Source organism: Pararge aegeria, chromosome 26 (assembly GCF_905163445.1).
Source record: "Pararge aegeria chromosome 26, ilParAegt1.1, whole genome shotgun sequence".
NCBI classification, from domain to species: Eukaryota; Metazoa; Arthropoda; class Insecta; order Lepidoptera; family Nymphalidae; genus Pararge; species Pararge aegeria.
The window spans coordinates 1,125,037-1,146,194 of record NC_053205.1 but is presented as its reverse complement, the minus strand read 5'-3'; the positions used below and the strand labels follow the sequence as shown (position 1 = coordinate 1,146,194).

Sequence of the window (21,158 nt, the reverse complement as noted above, 5' to 3'; positions counted from 1 at the left end):
TTGGAAGCATCCGGCTCCGCTTTCATCTCTCACAAGATAGAAAAATTAATGTTAAAATGTAAATTGTTTATATTGGAAAAGAGCAACTGCTGAGTTTCTTGCCGGCTTCTTTTCGGTACAATCTGCCTTCCGAAGAAGTGGGATTGATATCATGATGATGGCATATGGAACATAGAAAAAAACGTAAGAGTTATTGAATTGAAAAAACATACTTTAAACTAAATATTTTAAACTAAATATTTTAATTGGGATTATGATTTTCCTTATCCGGCCACGTGGGGTCGCAGGCTGTCTTCATGAGGTCCCACAGGGCTTCTGTGTTCACGTCCATGTCGAATGGCAGCAATAACCTACGAGCCTCGTTCTTGATATCTGAGATGTGCGTTAAGTTTTTTAGATTTTGTAACAATTGTGAGTAATAAAAGTATGGTGTCATAGGTTATATCATAAATAAATAAATAAATATACTACGACAATACACACATCGCCATCTAGCCCGAAAGTAAGTGTAGCTTGTGTTATGGGTACTAAGATGACTGATGAATATTTTTTTATGAATAACTAGCGTACCCAGCCCGCTTCGCCGGTCTAGATTTTGCTTTATTTTATTTAAACAATAAACTTACATCATTAAATTTTTAATTTAAGTCTCATAATATATTAAATCATTTATTTCTCTTCTATTCTCTTCTCGAGCGGGTGAAGATCATTGTCTACACCCATGTACACCCAACAATAGAATATCATCATAGTAAATAAAAGCTGTATTTGACAGTTCGACAGTTCAAAAATAGGGGTGCTCCGATCGTCACCAAACTTTACAGGATTACTCGCCAGGTGAATCCGAAGATTCCCTGAAAATTTTATTGAAATCGGTCCAGCCGTTTCGGAGCCTACACGAAACATACCCACACACTTTCTCTTTTATATATATATATAAGATAGATATACATAAATACTTATAATACACATATAAACACCCAGCACTGAAAAAAAAATTTTTCATCACACAAACATTTTCCAGTCGTGGGAATCCAACCCAAAGCCTAGATCTCAGATAGCAGGGTCGCTGCCCACAGCGCCAATCGGCCGTCAAATTTATAAGACAGCCGATTGGCGCAGTGGGCAGCGACCCTGCTTTCTGAGTCCAAGACCGTGGGTTCGATTTAGGTTCCAGGGAGCTCTGGCTGTCCAAATATTAATAGCATCGCAGAAATACTAGCTAGCACAGTTTAGATAATAATATAGTCTTTGTGAGACAAAATATTACTCTTTATGAACAAAAAGCTGATATTAAATATCGTATTATCTGCATATCATCTGCGAAAGGTGCAGAACTCCTTTGTGGGGTTGAGTATACTCTTTTACAACATGATTCCTAAGGTAATTCCGTTGTCAAAAGTCTACCGTTGCATACATTTAAAAAATTTGTAAAAACGCATCCAATACAGCGAGGTTACTATACATTTGATGAATTCCTCAATGACAAGGTAGATTGGAAGCAGCCAGCCTCGCTCTCATCTCCCGCAATATAGCAAAATGATTGTAAATGTTGATGTTGGAAAAGAGCAACTACTGAGTTTGATGCCGGCTCTTCTCGGTAGAATCTGCTTTCCGAACCGGTGGTAGAGTCACTACAAACATACACGTTACTGGATAAACCAAACCGGACGAGGTTTTATTAATCACTCGGTAAAAGGTTATCTTAAATCCGCTTTGGCATTTACATTTAGCATATATTTAATGTTATGCTTATATATCATAAAGGAAATACTAAAACTCCTTTTAATCTCTGTTGTCAGCTTAAAAAAAATATAAAAACGGATCTTAAGAATACAAATTGTTTGTACTCTCCTTAAACATTTTTTCATCTAAGTACTTATTTTTATACTACCCACGTATAGCTGTAAATGTTTTGTTAAGTACCTACTTATTATTTATCGCCAATTGTCATATGTTAACGATCATTTTGTTAGTTTAGTTTAGCATAAATGTAATTTTAGTATTTAGCGTGTTGTATTCACGACCAATGATCGTCGACGGAGCGGCGCGGGGGGTAACGTCAATACTCTTATGAGTTTATGTTTTATTTATTTAACTCTTTATTTGTACACCACAATGAAGTTAGAAAAATAAAAAAACAATAGAAATACAAAGACACAAGTAAAATACAAAAGGCGGCCTTATCGCTTAGTAGCGATCTCTGCCAGGCAACCTTTGGATTTTACACCTTTTAATACTGTTTTTTTACTTATTTATTTATCATGATTCGTCAATGACATTCACAAGTTACACACAGGTTAACGTTGCCGCGATTTTAAATATAGTAAAATAGTGTACCTACCATAGGTAAAGCCACTATATTTAAAGCTCTTTAGAAAATAATGATTTATGAAAAAAAGAAAATCTGTGTTGACTACATTAAAGTTTTATTCTATTTTATCCAACAAAAAAATGCAAATTGCTATTCAAATGCGACAAGTGTTGGGTTTTCATGTTATTCAATAAATAAATGAGAAAATACGAGTGATGTAATAACACACCTGTTGCGTAAATGCCGCATAGCTGTCGCGATAAGTTTAAACACGCCAGGCGTGTGGGGCCGCATGCTCGTAGCGCCTGTTTCGAATACGCTTCACCAGTGCTGAAACACGCCTAGCGTGTTATCCTGCCGCACTCGTGTACCGTATTTGTTAATGTTAGGCAGCAGTCAACGTGTAAATGTAATACTTTTTTGTCTTTTTCGATTAAATAAATAAGCTTAAGTGGGAATGCTAAAAAGGGTAGGTTCTTCGCCAAACACTTACCAAACTTTTGCTTTGCATAAACTGCTTCGTTGCATATCAGTATGACTATGCTTACTCTAAAACTATATGTTAAATATTTTTAATAAAATTAAAAAGGATACAACCCTTCATTTTGTCGGGTGGTGCACTGAAGTCGAATCGTATGCCAGTGAGCTCTTTGGCCAGCTCGAAAGCTTCTCTGTAAGAATGTTTTTTTTTTTTTTTATTTCCCACAAGCTAGCCCTTGACTGCAATCTCACCTAGTAGTAAGTGCTCATGCAGTCTAAGATGGCAGCGGGCTAACCTGTTAGGGAGTATGGTACTCATACCTAATCAGTTTCCACGCGACATCGCACCGGAACACTAAATCGCTTAGCGGCACGCCTTTATCGGATTATATGCATTAACAGTAATTTTGTGTAAAATAAGTGAGGAAATAATTAACGTAATGTTAACTATAAATAGATTTTTACAAATGTGCTAATAATTCTTTATTATTATTATTATTAAATTCTTTATTGCACACACAAAAACAAAATACAAAGAAACACATTTACAAATAAAAAATAAAACTAGTTTAGGTGTGCAAAGGCGGTCTTATCGCTAAAGCAATCTATCCCAGCCAACCTTTGGCGATAGTAGTTTTTGTAAGGAACGGATTGGGGCGGCAATAAAAATTTCGAAAAATATTGCAAACATTTGCAAATATTGTAATATATATTGTTCATATATATAATTATAATAAATACATAAAAAATATTTTTTCAAACGACTTTTAAAAAGAGGCAAGGATTTTGTCTGACGTATGTCATCAGGTAGGGAATTCCAGATCTATTAATGAATGAATAGGTTTCAAGTAATAATAGAAATTATATTTGATTGATAGCAAATGTGACATGGTATTCTGATATGGCAACATTTTTACCATGCAATGCAAGTAGGTAAGTATTTTAAATGCAAAAGTAAGTTTTTTTTTTATTTGAATTATTTGTGTTCTATTTAGCACTTATTTGAGTTCAGACTCCCTTGAGAAAATTTATGGAGAAGTGTCAGGCATGCAGTAGCCTTTATACGAAATTTGCCCACTCGCTATCAAGGATGCGGTTTTGCATATCAAACCTTCAAAGTAAAATGGACCTTATGCCGATAGTTTTAGAATCGCAAATCCTTTACTTCCGATTTTATTATACAAGTGTGTTTTGCCATAGTCTTAACTGGATTTAAACAAATAGGTATTCTTACAGTAGCTTCGCAATACATTTATAATAATATAGTCTTTGTGAGGCAAAATATTACTCTTTATAAATCAAAAGCTGAAATTAACAATCGACTTACCAGAAACGGTCATAAATTAGTGATATCTGCATATCGTCTGCGAAAGGTGCAGAACTCCTTTGTGGGGTTGAGTTTACGCTTTTACAACATGATTCCTAAGGAAATTCTTGACCTACCAATGCATACATTTAAAAAATGTGTAAAAACGCATCTAGTACAGCGAGGTTACTATACATTTGATGAATTCCTCAATGACAAGGTAGAATGGAAGCAGCCAGCCTCGCTCTCATCTCCCGCAAGATAGCAAAATGATTGTAAATGTTGATGTTGGAAAAGAGCAACTACTGAGTTTCTAGCCGGCTCTTCTCGGTAGAATCTGCTTTCCGAACCGGTGGTAGAGTCGCACAAACATGCATACTTGACGTTTCAAAAGTGCTTATAAAGTAGGCCTACTTGAAATAAATGAATTTTAATTTGAATTTGAATTTGGAGAATTCTTGGCAATTTAAGATTTAACACTATAAGAGTAAGATGAAAATTTTTAGTAGACAGACTTCAACTAACTTGGTATTGTCGAGTCTCTGCTGATCATTTTCAGTGATGCTGAGTTTTGAGAACTTAGCGCACGCCTTATCCAAGTCGTCCCCTCTGCGATTCAATTTAGCCAGTTGCTCCGTCAGCTCTGCCTGGAAGTTAATCATCGTTATCCTCATCTACCACTCGTACTGTAATAATAAAAATAATCAAGTAGCCAGGATAGTTCATCAACAACTTGCTCTTCGGTTTGGCCTTATCGATTTTGAGATGCCTTACTATACGTACGACCCGGCGTCAGTTCTTGAAAATAGCAATGCATTGCTCTACTGGGATCGAACAATTATCACTGATAGGTATATTACAGCTAATAGACCTGAACAGTGCTAGTCGATCGATCAGTGCGCCGTGCTATAATTGTTGACATTACTATTCCACATGACTACAATCTGGTGAAAGCTGAAAAGGAAAAAGTATCTAAATACTTGGACCTTGCTCACGAAATTACCACCATATGGAATGTTGAGTCGACCGTTATTGTCACGATCGTCGTTTCAGTCAATGGTCTTCTCGCGGAAGGCTTCGACCAACATCTTAAGAAGCTTTCGCTTGGTTGTTGGATCAAGGGTCGGATTCAGACGGCAGTAGTCCTTGAAACGGCGCGTATTGTAAGGAGGTTCCTCACTCTGGAGCCCTGACCGCCGGTTGCTTGGGCATTCCAAAGCCCCGCAAGCTGACGGTGGTTTTTTTTCTTATAAATTTTTAATAGTGTATTTTTTGTTTTTGTAGACATTGTTAAAAATTAAAAAAAAAAAATTAAAATCAATAAATGATAGAATAATAATAATAATAAATATACTACGACAATACACACATCGCCATCAAGCCCCAAAGTAAGCTTATCTTGTGTTATGGGTACTAAAAACTAAAGCTACGGCACCAAACGCGTCCTGGTCTAAGAAGAAGCCCACAACAAACATAGCCGGGAAACTTGGCCTTTAGTGGACTGTTACAGGATGACGATGTCCACTAGGCAGTCGAGACCTGGCACCGAAATTAGCGCAAGAGTACAGTAATTTTCAAACTTACATTCAGCTTACATTCTTGCTGCAGTTTGGATTCCAGTTCATTTCTTTTCTCACACGCCTTTAACTGTTGCTGTTCTTTATCTACTTTATCTGCAAAATTTTGATGTATAAATGTTGTGTGAGGCATGACACAGTCATTACGAAATATTTTTTCCAAATACATATTCTATAAGAAAACCCGAACAAAAACAAATAGTCCGTTTTTTCGAAATTGTTGAACCAAATAACAAGATCATTGAATTATAGTTTACACACCATCTACTTGCTTGCAGAATGCATCCAGTTCTTCGCATAAACTGAGATACCACGGTTCCTCTTCAATACACACCATTTTAATAAAAACTCAACTTTTACTAGCAGTTCAAATCAAATATATCTTTAGTTCTATTTCAACGTACACTTTTCAAAACATCGCAAAATTGACAGTGGAAGGAAGTTGTTGCTAGTTGCCCGATATTTCCCATTTGTATGGAAATGTAAAATCGGTTGTCGTCAAGTTTATAAATTTTTATGACAGTAAGTTAAATTTGAAAAAAATAAAGGAATAGTTATAAAGTATTTTAAAAAAACATCATTGGCTCTTCTTTGCTTTAACTACCAAGCTGGAATTCTTAATTCTAAATTAGTTTGAATTTTAGATTGGTAATTGGCAACACTCCGGTTCAGTGCTGCCTCCATTGTACCAACCATTGAAAAGTAATTTTAATAGTGGTGCCTATGCATGTTGAGAGCTTTAATATAGATAAAAAATATTTTACCCTACTTACTCAGCTTTAATAACTTGATTCAAGTTGTTCTATTATTGAACATTTATTAAGAAATAACGAAAAAGTTATTACACCTTTACAAATATGGTGCTTTATCACCAGAGATTCTGCTTAAAATTAATTTGCTATGATAAGGATATCTGATAAAATATTTGACAACTGATAACCGATAAGCGATAAAATATTATTCTGTGAGATATTCTTCATAGAAAACCTGTTTTAACTTGGAATCACACATTTTCGTGACATACATTTTATACAACTTTTTATCCCAAAGAAAGTCTGATTTTCAGCTTGCTTCAGCCCTTACAGGAAAAGGACCTTAATTTGGTAAAGTCGACTGTGGCGCCGCGGGCAGTCATCGAACTGAACTAAGTTAATGTCCATTTTTGTGATGGCGGATGATATTTATAGATCGTAGGGGTGTTGTTAGTTTTCAATAATAAATGTTATAAAATGGAGGAGACAAAAGTTATTTACTACATAGACGACGAGGAGACGCCGTATTTAGTAAAAATACCTATATCTCCCGAAAAAGTGACGCTGTTGGACTTTAAAAACCAATTAAACAGGCCCAACTACAAGTTTTTTTTCAAATCCATGGACGATGATTTTGGTGTTGTTAAAGAGGAAATTGTTGATGATAACGCTCATCTCCCGTGTTTCAACGGCCGTGTTGTGTCTTGGTTGGTGTCTGCCGAGGGTTCCAATCCCTCCGATGGTGCTTCACAGTGTACGGACAGTAACGCTGGCAAGGCGAAACAGAACATCCATGGGGCTCCCACGGTACCTTTAACCAGGGACACTTGCACGGACACCGATAGCACAATAAGCTCTCGACCCGGCCACAGAGCTTCCTGTGACAAGTACAAATACCGAGGCCTCAGGATAAACGGGCATTCGAAATACGGTAATCACGGCCTAGAATACGAAACTGCCTCAGTGCTATCCTCAGATCTGGACTCTACCAGTCTATTTGACAGTCAATCAGAGATTACCACCACTACTGGAAGGCATACAAATGCATCTGTGGACAGAGCATTAACAGAATGTAGCAGTGTCTCCCACCTTCAAGTCAGTTCTCGCAAAAGGCCTCAAAGACGACGGAAAAGGCCCCAGGTTATGTCTCGTACATCATCCTACTCGTCCATAACGGATTCCACTATGTCAATGCATATAATCACTGTGACTTTAAATATGGATACGGTTAATTTTCTTGGTATATCGATAGTTGGACAGTCAAATAAGGGTGGAGATGGTGGTATTTATGTGGGCAGTATAATGAAGGGTGGTGCTGTGGCTCTGGATGGTAGGATTGAACCTGGAGATATGATTTTACAGGTAAATAATATTTTGTAGTAATTATTTGTAAATGTTAAGGCTGTCAAATCTATTTATGATAGCATGAGGCAAGAAAATAATACTGATAGAATGATTTACATCAACACAGCTATGTAATCAGTGTTGGGATTGGGGTCTCTAAAAATGATCTTGCATGGAAATAAATAGATCTTTATATCAACCTATTACTGGTTTACTACAGGGCAGGGGTCTCTTACCACAATGAGAAGGGGGGAGGGGTGGGTGGTGATTCCCCAGTGCAGATTGGTGGACTCCACACACCTTTGAGACCATTATGTAGAACTCTCTGGCATGCAAGTTTCAAGTGATATTACGAGTATTAATAACTTAAAAAAATGCATAAAACTTAAAAAAAAAAAAGAGGTTTGTGCTGGGATTCAAACTCAGCCTCCCGAAGGTGAAGTCAAGCTCCTACCTATGTACTATTGTAATAAATATAAAAATATCAATATATAAAATTTTTATAATATTGATCCTTGTCACCAACATACAAAATACTGTAAGACTAGAGACTGAATAACAAGTTCAGTGAAACATTAAATGGGGAATTGCTGCAAAGTAGTTTTTGCCATCTTCTTCATCATCGTTTTCACCAATGGACGTCCACTGCTGAACATAGGTCTTGTAGGGTGTGGCAATTATCACAACACTATTAATTGTACATACACTAAATTTTTTGATAAGTTATTTAATAAGTATATAAATGAATTTTATAATTAGTTTAAATATAGTAATATTGTTTCTTTAAAATATAAATATAACCTAAAATAAACTATTTAAAACTAAATAAAATCTAAAACGTCCTCGAAACCACCACAGCGAGGCACAGTTCCTAAGATGCTGGCAGCATTGCCCGTTTGGATGGCCAAACTAATTCGTTGGCCAAGGTAACTGCTCGCTCTAGGATCACCGGTAGACTTGATAACCCTTTTCGATAATTCTTTGAAAAGGACTCTTGCCTCCAGCCCCCACGGTCCCAAAGTCTCTGCTCCAAAAGGCACAAAAATGAAGCTGCTATCCAGGTTTTCATATTTACGCCTCTTGGCCTGCTCGGCACTGGAAGCAGCCGCACCTACCATTGACGAGGTGAAATTTACAATTAATTAATAATTATTTACACTAAATTTACAATAAACATTTCTTCTATCTATACCTCGCAGTTCCCATCTTACCATTGAATGTTGTCTCTGTAACATGTAATAATTTGCGTTAAAATATCACACATTACAGGTGAACGATGTCAACTTTGAAGACATGACGAATGACGAGGCAGTGAGGGTGCTTCGTGAGGTTGTCCAAAAGCCTGGCCCCATCAAGCTAGTGGTAGCCAAGTGCTGGGACCCCAACCCCAAGGGCTACTTCACTATACCACGCACAGAACCTGTCAGGCCTATAGATCCTGGTAAGTTCTTGTAATCAAGTCTTAATTAATCTTTATGTACTGCAAATCGCAATCCTGAGTTCAATCCCCCACCGAAGAATATTTTTGGGCTTTGCAATTAAGTAATTCTTGGTACCAGACTGGAGTGACAGTCACAGCGAAGCTATCGGCTCTCACTTCTTTCTTGCAAGTTGTGACAGAGCTGACATCACATTGGACTATGAAAGTGAGGAATGGAGATTGCACCTGTGTCTGAATAATATCTCCACTCACCTGCTTTTTTAAAAATAAATAAATAAATATATTATGATAATACACACACCACCGTATAGCCCCAAAGTAAGAGTAGCTTTTTTTTATGGGTACTAGGATAACTGATGAACAATTGTTATTGATAATATACATTAGGGTGGCGCAAAAAAAACCGACTATTTTTTTTTTAATCTCACGTGAAAAAATATCGGCTTTCAAGTTTTATGAGCTATCTCCAACGGGCAGCCCAAAAAAATTTTTTAAAAGGTTGCTAAGAATTTTTTAAAATTTCAAAAATCATCAATAATCGTTTTTTTTTTTTATTTTTTTTCTCGTTACGGTATATTTCTATAGACCAAAAAAAAAATAAGTTCCAGAAAGTTTGAATTAAAAATTCACATTTTAAAATGTCGTTCCGAATTTTTTTAGTTTGCGTTACTTTAGATTTTGTCGAGCGACCTTTTAATATTCAAATAAAAATTCTATACATATTTTTCCTTTTCTATACAATTTTTGACGATCATTTCAATAAATAAAAGGAAAAAAAATTATGGAATTTTAATTCGAATATTAAAAGGGCAAGGTCTCATGTTGGATAAGAGCAACTGCTGAGTTACTTGCCGGCTTCTTCTCGGTAGTAGAGTCACTACAAACAGACAGATATGACGTTTCAAAAGTGCTTATAATTAGGCCTACTTGAAATAAATGAATTTTGAATTTGAATATTTCTATTGCAGGTGCGTGGGTCGCTCACACTCAAGCTCTCCGCGAGGCGTACCCTCCGCCACCCTTATCCACCCTACCCGCCGCGTCGATTCCAGACCGGGGTTCGGATGCTGGCTCATTACCGGCTGAACCCACCCTGGCCATCGGGATGGACATGGCGAGAATTGTGAGAGCTATGCTGAGCCCTGACTCAGGTGAGTACGGACACAAAATTCTGGTAATAATTTTCACAACTCAAGTATTCTATATACTCAAGTATACACTGTGTAACACCTTTAAAAAATACTAATGAATGTTGAATCACCCTGTAAAAATATTAAATCGAAAGAATCATATTTTTTTACTCATATAGATAATAAACAATGTGTAACAGAATTACGAAATAATATTGAGGTGTGCATAAGGAATCAAACTAAGAGTATAATATATTATATCAAAAGAAGCATATTTGTTTTTCAATACAAACTAACTCTAAACATTCTAAGTGTTTACTTATGACAACCCTATTGAAGATAAAAGACCGACACGCGCATAGTACCTGCCCTACGCGACGCGTACGTAATAAAATGACAGGAGTCAATTGTCAATCCTACTAGATGCTACAGTCTCTATAAGACTAATGTAAAAAGGCATATACTACTTTCGGCATCGATGGTAGGAGACCCGTAGCCTAATTGGTTAAAGCGCTCAGGCCGCGATTGCCAGAGAGTTGCAGGTTCACATCCTGTTGGTGCCAAAAAAAAGATTTTACTATTGCATGTGATGTTAGGGCTGTATCTGATTTCTTTCAGTAAAACTATTGCAGTGGTTTACTCAATAGTATATTGTGCAACAAGTGCGATAAGTAGTTATATATGTTAGATAAGTAACACGGGTTGCAGATACAATTTTTTATTACAAATGCGGAGATATATGTGGGCACAAAATCCCAAGTCCCAACAAACGGATGAAAAGTTTAAAAAAAACAAACAACAAAAACAAATATACTTCAATCAATAAATACAAATTAATTAATATTAATTAAAAAAATATAATAAATTTATTTGGAACAATCAATGCGTAGAATTAAACAGCTCAATATTAATTAATTATTTTTACTTTCGTTCAAATAAATTGTCTCATTTGAACAATTTGAAAACGTGATGTTTAAACTATAAACGTTGCAATGTCAACCTCACTTATTTTATATTGACAGTTAGATTGTGTTTTTTTTGTTATTTATTTTAATTTTGGCAGTTTTTACAGTCATTTTGCGTGTGCTAAGTACAATTTGTGTGCGCCAAGTAAATTTGTCGCACTCAAATAACAGTTTCATTTACGAAAAAACTCACGCGTCATTTTAAAATGGGCAAACAGCTCTTTTTCAAGCCCAACAGCGAGTACTGAGATACTACTTATCCCGCATGAGTAATAAAAAAACTATTAACGTCTCTGTTTCACATATAGGTCTCAGAGACATTAAATTATGTACCTCTAAATCATGTGAAGTTATATTTCGGTTTTCATTTACACATTGTATGAGAGCCCAAAAATTTGATACCATCGTCCATCTATCTATCTATATATATAATAAAGAGCAAGTGTGTGGGTATGTTCCGTATAGGCTCCGAAACGGCTGGACTTATTTCAATGAAACTTTCAGGGAATCTTCGGATTGACCTGGCGAGTAATCCTGTAAAGTTTGGTGACGATCGGAGCACTCCTATTTTTGAACTGTCAAACTGTCAAATACAGCTTTCATTTACTATGATGATATTCTATTGTTGGGTGTACATGGGTGTAGATAATGATCTTCATCCGCTCGAGAAGAGAGAATGAATACGGAGAGAAATAAATGTTTTAATATATTATGAGACTTAACTAAAAAAATTTATGATGTAAGTTTATTGTTTAAATAAAATAAAGCAAAATCAAGCCCGGCGAAGCGGGCTGGGTACGCTAGTTTTTCATGAAGAACATAATTAAATGCCCAGAACTTCTCTTAGAATATATGTCAGTTGAATTTAGAGATATTTGACACTAGAACTGGCATCAATGTATAATAAAAAAAAAAAACAAATTAATAGGCTTAGAGACTGGTTAGATTTACATGTAGTGTTTGGTCGTCCAGGTTTGGAGATCCGCGACCGTATGTGGCTGAAGATCACCATCCCGAACGCGTTCATCGGCGCCGACGTGGTGGACTGGATCCTGCAGCACGTGGCCGGGGTTGCGGACCGACGCGACGCGAGGAAGTACGCCTCGCACATGCTGAAGGTTGGTACCTTCATCGGCTGAGCATGGAGAACCAAGACAGATGGGGCTCGACTGGATCCTGCATTACGAGGCCGGTGGCAGACCAATGGTAGTACGCCTCGCACATGCTCAAGGTGGGTACCTTCATCGGCTGAGCATGGAGAACCAAGACAGATGGGGCTCGACTGGATCCTGCAATTCGAGGCAGGTGACAGACTAGTGGAAGTACGCCTCGCACATGCTGAAGGTGGGTAGTTGGGTACCTTCATAGGTTGAGCATGGAGAACCAAGACAGATGGGACTCGACTGGATCCTGTAGTACGAGGCAGGTGACAGACCAGTGGTAGTCTTCTTCTTCTTCTTCTGTTCCTGGGCCTTTTCCGCACTTGGTTGGTCTGGGACCGTCCGTTGTACGTATAGCCACTGATGCGGCTCCCCGCTGGATCACTCCAGCCAGCCGAGCTCGCTCCAAAAGCTTAGCAGGCCGCCCAGGTCGCCGAGTGCTTCATGGAGTGTTGCTGAGGAGCCAAGGTGTGCTGCGCGTTGTTCTGCTACTCCGTTGCATTGGAGCATTACGTGTATCGGTGTTTCCTCCGTCTCCATGCATGCTCTGCAGAGAGGGCTGTCAGTTATACCTAAAATGGAAAGGTGTTTGTTTAGTGGGCAGTGCCCTGTTATCATACCTACAACTGTCCTTAGTTTAGATCGATTCAGTTGCAGTAATTTTGTTGTTAATCGTGGGTTGAGAACTGGTACGGCCTCCTTCGTGTGTTTGCACTCTTTTGTTTTAGACCATAGCACCGAGTGTGATGCTTGCGTCAGTTTGTGGAGCCATGTTTTGTATTCAGTGAAGGGTATGGGTATAATGGGTTCCGGTCCAGCTACCCTTAGTGATGCTGCCAGCCGCGCTAGTTCGTCGGCTGCGTCGTTTCCTCTGTTTCCGTTGTGACCTCGTATCCATTTTAGGGTCACTCTGTTGGATTTTGATAGGGCTTGTAGGGCCTTGTGACAGACAAGTATGAGTTTTGATGTTGTTGTGTGTTTGGTTAAGGCTTTTAGTACAGCTTGACTGTCACTGTTTATGTTGATGCTGAAGCCTTTTACCTTTCTGTTTAGCATGGCTATGACTGCTGTTGTTATGCCCACGCACTCCGCTTGGAAGACGGAGTTGTGACCAGTGGTAGTATGTCTCGCACATGCTAAAGATGGCTAGTTGTGTACCTTAATCGGCTGAGTATGGAGAACAAAGACCGCATGGGGCTCGACTGGATCCTGCAGTACGAGGCAGGTGACAGACCAGTGGTAGTATGTCTCACACATACTGAAGGTGGATACCTTCATCGGCTGTGCATGGAGAACCAAGACAGATGGGGCTCGACTGGATGCTGCAGTTCAACACCGGTGACAGACCAGTGGGAGTACACCTCGCACATGCTGAAGGTGAGTAGTTGGGTACCTTCATCGGCTGAGCATGGAGAACCAAGACAGATGGGGCTCGACTGGATCCTGCATTACGAGGCAGGTGGCAGACCAGTGGAATAACACCTCGCACATGCTGAAGATGGGTAGTTGGGTACCTTCATCGGCTGAGCATGGAGAACCAAGACAGATGGGGCTCGACTGGATGCTGCAGTTCGACACCGGTGACAGACCAGTGGGAGTACACCTCGCACATGCTGAAGGTGAGTAGTTGGGTACCTTCATCGGCTGAGCACGGAGAACCCAGACCGTATGGGGCTCGACTGGATCCTGCAGTACGAGGCAGGTGACAGACCAGTGGTAGTATGTCTCACACATGCTCAAGGTGGGTACCTTCATCGGCTGAGCACGGAGAACCCAGACCGTATGGGGCTCGACTGAATCCTGCAGTACGAGGCAGTTGACAGACCAGTGGTAGTATGTCTCACACATGCTGAAGGTGGGTACCTTCATCGGTTGAGCATGGAGAACAAAGACCGCATGGGGCTCGACTGGATCCTGCATTACGAGGCAGGTGACAGACCAGTGGTAGTATGTCTCACACATGCTGAAGGTGGGTACCTTCATCGGCTGAGCATGGAGAACAAAGACCGCATGGGGCTCGACTGGATCCTGCATTAGGAGGCAGGTGGCAGACCAGTGGAATTACACCTCGCACATGCTGAAGATGGGTAGTTGGGTACCTTCATCGGCTGAGCATGGAGAACAAAGACCGCATGGGGCTCGACTGGATCCTGCATTACGAGGCAGGTGGCAGACCAGTGGAATTACACCTCGCACATGCTGAAGATGGGTAGTTGGGTACCTTCATCGGCTGAGCATGGAGAACCAAGACAGATGGGGCTCGACTGGATCCTGCATTACGAGGCAGGTGGCAGACCAGTGGAATTACACCTCGCACATGCTGAAGATGGGTAGTTGGGTACCTTCATCGGCTGAGCATGGAGAACCAAGACAGATGGGGCTCGACTGGATGCTGCAGTTCGACACCGGTGACAGACCAGTGGGAGTACACCTCGCACATGCTGAAGGTGAGTAGTTGGGTACCTTCATCGGCTGAGCACGGAGAACCCAGACCGTATGGGGCTCGACTGGATCCTGCAGTACGAGGCAGGTGACAGACCAGTGGTAGTATGTCTCACACATGCTGAAGGTGGATACCTTCATCGGCTGAGCATGGAGAACCAAGACAGATGGGGCTCGACTGGATCCTGCATTACGAGGCAGGTGGCAGACCAGTGGAATAACACCTCGCACATGCTGAAGATTGGTAGTTGGGTACCTTCATCGGCTGAGCATGGAGAACCAAGACAGATGGGGCTCGACTGGATGCTGCAGTTCGACACCGGTGACAGACCAGTGGGAGTACACCTCGCAGATGCTGAAGGTGAGTAGTTGGGTACCTTCATCGGCTGAGCACGGAGAACCCAGACCGTATAGGGCTCGACTGGATCCTGCAGTACGAGGCAGGTGACAGACCAGTGGTAGTATGTCTCACACATGCTGAAGGTGGATACCTTCATCGGCTGAGCATGGAGAACCAAGACAGATGGGGCTCGACTGGATCCTGCATTACGAGGCAGGTGGCAGACCAGTGGAATAACACCTCGCACATGCTGAAGATTGGTAGTTGGGTACCTTCATCGGCTGAGCATGGAGAACCAAGACAGATGGGGCTCGACTGGATGCTGCAGTTCGACACCGGTGACAGACCAGTGGGAGTACACCTCGCACATGCTGAAGGTGAGTAGTTGGGTACCTTCATCGGCTGAGCACGGAGAACCCAGACCGTATGGGGCTTGACTGGATCCTGCAGTACGAGGCAGGTGACAGACCAGTGGTAGTATGTCTCACACATGCTGAAGGTGGGTACCTTCATCGGCTGAGCACGGAGAACCCAGACCGTATGGGGCTCGACTGGATCCTGCAGTACGAGGCAGGTGACAGACCAGTGGTAGTATGACTCACACATGCTGAAGGTTGGTACCTTCATCGGCTGAGCACGGAGAACCCAGACCGTATGGGGCTCGACTGGATCCTGCAGTACGAGGCAGGTGACAGACCAGTGGTAGTATGTCTCACACATGCTGAAGGTGGGTACCTTCATCGGCTGAGCATGGAGAACAAAGACCGCATGGGGCTCGACTGGATCCTGCATTACGAGGCAGGTGGCAGACCAGTGGAATTACATCTCGCACATGCTGAAGATGGGTAGTTGGGTACCTTCATCGGCTGAGCATGGAGAACAAAGACCGCATGGGGCTCGACTGGATCCTGCATTACGAGGCAGGTGGCAGACCAGTGGAATTACACCTCGCACATGCTAAAGATGGGTAGTTGGGTACCTTCATCGGCTGAGCATGGAGAACAAAGACCGCATGGGGCTCGACTGGATCCTGCATTACGAGGCAGGTGGCAGACCAGTGGAATTACACCTCGCACATGCTGAAGATGGGTAGTTGGGTACCTTCATCGGCTGAGCATGGAGCACCAAGACAGATGGGGCCTGACTGGATGCTGCAGTTCAACACCGGTGACAGACCAGTGGGAGTACACCTCGCACATGCTGAAGGTGAGTAGTTGGGTACCTTCATCGGCTGAGCATGGAGAACCAAGACAGATGGGGCTCGACTGGATCCTGCATTACGAGGCAGGTGGCAGACCAGTGGAATAACACCTCGCACATGCTGAAGATTGGTAGTTGGGTACCTTCATCGGCTGAGCATGGAGAACCAAGACAGATGGGACTCGACTGGATGCTGCAGTTCGACACCGGTGACAGCCCAGTGGGAGTACATCTCGCACATGCTGAAGGTGAGTAGTTGGGTACCTTCATCGGCTGAGCACGGAGAACCCAGACCGTATGGGGCTCGACTGGATCCTGCAGTACGAGGCAGGTGACAGACCAGTGGTAGTATGTCTCACACATGCTGAAGGTGGGTACCTTCATCGGCTGAGCACGGAGAACCCAGACCGTATGGGGCTCGACTGGATCCTGCAGTACGAGGCAGGTGACAGACCAGTGGTAGTATGACTCACACATGCTGAAGGTGGGTACCTTCATCGGCTGAGCATGGAGAACCAAGACAGATGGGGCTCGACTGGATGCTGCAGTTCGACACCGGTGACAGACCAGTGGGAGTACACCTCGCACATGCTGAAGGTGAGTAGTTGGGAACCTTCATCGGCTGAGCACGGAGAACCCAGACCGTATGGAGCTCGACTGGATCCTGCAGTACGAGGCAGGTGACAGACCAGTGGTAGTATGTCTCACACATGCTGAAGGTGGATACCTTCATCGGCTGTGCATGGAGAACCAAGACAGATGGGGCTCGACTGGATCCTGCATTACGAGGCAGGTGGCAGACCAGTGGAATTACACCTCGCACATGCTGAAGGTGGGTACCTTCATCGGTTGAGCATGGAGAACAAAGACCGCATGGGGCTCGACTGGATCCTGCATTACGAGGCAGGTGACAGACCAGTGGTAGTATGTCTCACACATGCTGAAGGTGGGTACCTTCATCGGCTGAGCATGGAGAACCAAGACAGATGGGGCTCGACTGGATGCTGCAGTTCGACACCGGTGACAGACCAGTGGGAGTACACCTCGCACATGCTGAAGGTGAGTAGTTGGGTACCTTCATCGGCTGAGCACGGAGAACCCAGACCGTATAGGGCTCGACTGGATCCTGCAGTACGAGGCAGGTGACAGACCAGTGGTAGTATGTCTCACACATGCTGAAGGTGGATACCTTCATCGGCTGAGCATGGAGAACCAAGACAGATGGGGCTCGACTGGATCCTGCATTACGAGGCAGGTGGCAGACCAGTGGAATAACACCTCGCACATGCTGAAGATTGGTAGTTGGGTACCTTCATCGGCTGAGCATGGAGAACCAAGACAGATGGGGCTCGACTGGATGCTGCAGTTCGACACCGGTGACAGACCAGTGGGAGTACACCTCGCACATGCTGAAGGTGAGTAGTTGGGTACCTTCATCGGCTGAGCACGGAGAACCCAGACCGTATGGGGCTCGACTGGATCCTGCAGTACGAGGCAGGTGACAGACCAGTGGTAGTATGTCTCACACATGCTGAAGGTGGATACCTTCATCAGCTGAGCATGGAGAACCAAGACAGATGGGGCTCGACTGGATCCTGCATTACGAGGCAGGTGGCAGACCAGTGGAATAACACCTCGCACATGCTGAAGATTGGTAGTTGGGTACCTTCATCGGCTGAGCATGGAGAACCAAGACAGATGGGGCTCGACTGGATCCTGCATTACGAGGCAGGTGCCAGACCAGTGGAATTACACCTCGCACATGCTGAAGATGGGTAGTTGGGTACCTTCATCGGCTGAGCATGGAGAACCAAGACAGATGGGGCCTGACTGGATGCTGCAGTTCGACACCGGTGACAGACCAGTGGGAGTACACCTCGCACATGCTGAAGGTGAGTAGTTGGGTACCTTCATCGGCTGAGCATGGAGAACCAAGACAGATGGGGCTCGACTGGATCCTGCATTACGAGGCAGGTGGCAGACCAGTGGAATAACACCTCGCACATGCTGAAGATTGGTAGTTGGGTACCTTCATCGGCTGAGCATGGAGAACAAAGACCGCATGGGGCTCGACTGGATCCTGCATTACGAGGCAGGTGGCAGACCAGTGGAATTACACCTCGCACATGCTGAAGATGGGTAGTTGGGTACCTTCATCGGCTGAGCATGGAGCACCAAGACAGATGGGGCCTGACTGGATGCTGCAGTTCAACACCGGTGACAGACCAGTGGGAGTACACCTCGCACATGCTGAAGGTGAGTAGTTGGGTACCTTCATCGGCTGAGCATGGAGAACCAAGACAGATGGGGCTCGACTGGATCCTGCATTACGAGGCAGGTGGCAGACCAGTGGAATAACACCTCGCACATGCTGAAGATTGGTAGTTGGGTACCTTCATCGGCTGAGCATGGAGAACCAAGACAGATGGGACTCGACTGGATGCTGCAGTTCGACACCGGTGACAGCCCAGTGGGAGTACATCTCGCACATGCTGAAGGTGAGTAGTTGGGTACCTTCATCGGCTGAGCACGGAGAACCCAGACCGTATGGGGCTCGACTGGATCCTGCAGTACGAGGCAGGTGACAGACCAGTGGTAGTATGTCTCACACATGCTGAAGGTGGGTACCTTCATCGGCTGAGCACGGAGAACCCAGACCGTATGGGGCTCGACTGGATCCTGCAGTACGAGGCAGGTGACAGACCAGTGGTAGTATGACTCACACATGCTGAAGGTGGGTACCTTCATCGGCTGAGCATGGAGAACCAAGACAGATGGGGCTCGACTGGATGCTGCAGTTCGACACCGGTGACAGACCAGTGGGAGTACACCTCGCACATGCTGAAGGTGAGTAGTTGGGAACCTTCATCGGCTGAGCACGGAGAACCCAGACCGTATGGAGCTCGACTGGATCCTGCAGTACGAGGCAGGTGACAGACCAGTGGTAGTATGTCTCACACATGCTGAAGGTGGATACCTTCATCGGCTGTGCATGGAGAACCAAGACAGATGGGGCTCGACTGGATCCTGCATTACGAGGCAGGTGGCAGACCAGTGGAATTACACCTCGCACATGCTGAAGGTGGGTACCTTCATCGGTTGAGCATGGAGAACAAAGACCGCATGGGGCTCGACTGGATCCTGCATTACGAGGCAGGTGACAGACCAGTGGTAGTATGTCTCACACATGCTGAAGGTGGGTACCTTCATCGGCTGAGCATGGAGAACCAAGACAGATGGGGCTCGACTGGATGCTGCAGTTCGACACCGGTGACAGACCAGTGGGAGTACACCTCGCACATGCTGAAGGTGAGTAGTTGGGTACCTTCATCGGCTGAGCACGGAGAACCCAGACCGTATAGGGCTCGACTGGATCCTGCAGTACGAGGCAGGTGACAGACCAGTGGTAGTATGTCTCACACATGCTGAAGGTGGATACCTTCATCGGCTGAGCATGGAGAACCAAGACAGATGGGGCTCGACTGGATCCTGCATTACGAGGCAGGTGGCAGACCAGTGGAATAACACCTCGCACATGCTGAAGATTGGTAGTTGGGTACCTTCATCGGCTGAGCATGGAGAACCAAGACAGATGGGGCTCGACTGGATGCTGCAGTTCGACACCGGTGACAGACCAGTGGGAGTACACCTCGCACATGCTGAAGGTGAGTAGTTGGGTACCTTCATCGGCTGAGCACGGAGAACCCAGACCGTATGGGGCTCGACTGGATCCTGCAGTACGAGGCAGGTGACAGACCAGTGGTAGTATGTCTCACACATGCTGAAGGTGGATACCTTCATCAGCTGAGCATGGAGAACCAAGACAGATGGGGCTCGACTGGATCCTGCATTACGAGGCAGGTGGCAGACCAGTGGAATAACACCTCGCACATGCTGAAGATTGGTAGTTGGGTACCTTCATCGGCTGAGCATGGAGAACCAAGACAGATGGGGCTCGACTGGATCCTGCATTACGAGGCAGGTGCCAGACCAGTGGAATTACACCTCGCACATGCTGAAGATGGGTAGTTGGGTACCTTCATCGGCTGAGCATGGAGAACCAAGACAGATGGGGCCTGACTGGATGCTGCAGTTCGACACCGGTGACAGACCAGTGGGAGTACACCTCGCACATGCTGAAGGTGAGTAGTTGGGTACCTTCATCGGCTGAGCATGGAGAACCAAGACAGATGGGGCTCGACTGGATCCTGCATTACGAGGCAGGTGGCAGACCAGTGGAATAACACCTCGCACATGCTGAAGATTGGTAGTTGGGTACCTTCATCGGCTGAGCATGGAGAACAAAGACCGCATGGGGCTCGACTGGATCCTGCATTACGAGGCAGGTGGCAGACCAGTGGAATTACACCTCGCACATGCTGAAGATGGGTAGTTGGGTACTTTCATCGGCTGAGCATGGAGAACAAAGACCGCATGGGGCTCGACTGGATCGTGCATTACGAGGCAGGTGGCAGACCAGTGGAATTACACCTCGCACATGCTGAAGATGGGTAGTTGGGTACCTTCATCGGCTGAGCATGGAGAACCAAGACAGATGGGGCCTGACTGGATGCTGCAGTTCGACACCGGTGACAGACCAGTGGGAGTACACCTCGCACATGCTGAAGGTGAGTAGTTGGGTACCTTCATCGGCTGAGCATGGAGAACCAAGACAGATGGGGCTCGACTGGATCCTGCATTACGAGG

The 21,158-nt window shown here is 43.9% G+C and overlaps 2 protein-coding genes across 3 annotated transcripts in view; one reads left to right on the top strand and one right to left on the bottom strand.

Moving 5' to 3' along the window:
- Nucleotides 1-82: 82 nt before the first annotated feature.
- LOC120635288 lies at nt 83-6,116 on the bottom strand. The gene is made up of 5 exons (XM_039906259.1): nt 5,939-6,116; nt 5,685-5,773; nt 4,626-4,747; nt 2,909-2,985; nt 83-372 (listed from the first exon to the last, which is right to left on the bottom strand). Exons 1-5 carry the CDS (start codon nt 6,012-6,014, stop codon nt 242-244), a joined length of 495 nt encoding a protein of 164 aa, XP_039762193.1. The 5' UTR covers nt 6,015-6,116; the 3' UTR covers nt 83-241.
- Nucleotides 6,117-6,820: 704 nt separating this feature from the next.
- The window catches only part of LOC120635444 (segment polarity protein dishevelled homolog DVL-3), a 41,967-nt gene continuing 27,629 nt past the window's right edge, over nt 6,821-21,158 (top strand). Inside the window, exons 1-4 of one of the 2 annotated variants that reach the window (XM_039906471.1) lie at nt 6,821-7,791; nt 9,043-9,214; nt 10,183-10,365; nt 12,282-12,427. In XM_039906471.1, coding sequence (XP_039762405.1) covers nt 6,907-7,791; nt 9,043-9,214; nt 10,183-10,365; nt 12,282-12,427 — 1,386 coding nt within the window. In that variant the 5' untranslated portion in view covers nt 6,821-6,906. Of the gene's footprint in view, nt 7,792-9,042; nt 9,215-10,182; nt 10,366-12,266; nt 12,428-21,158 lie in introns of both variants that reach the window. The other variant, XM_039906470.1, reaches the window with a different exon arrangement.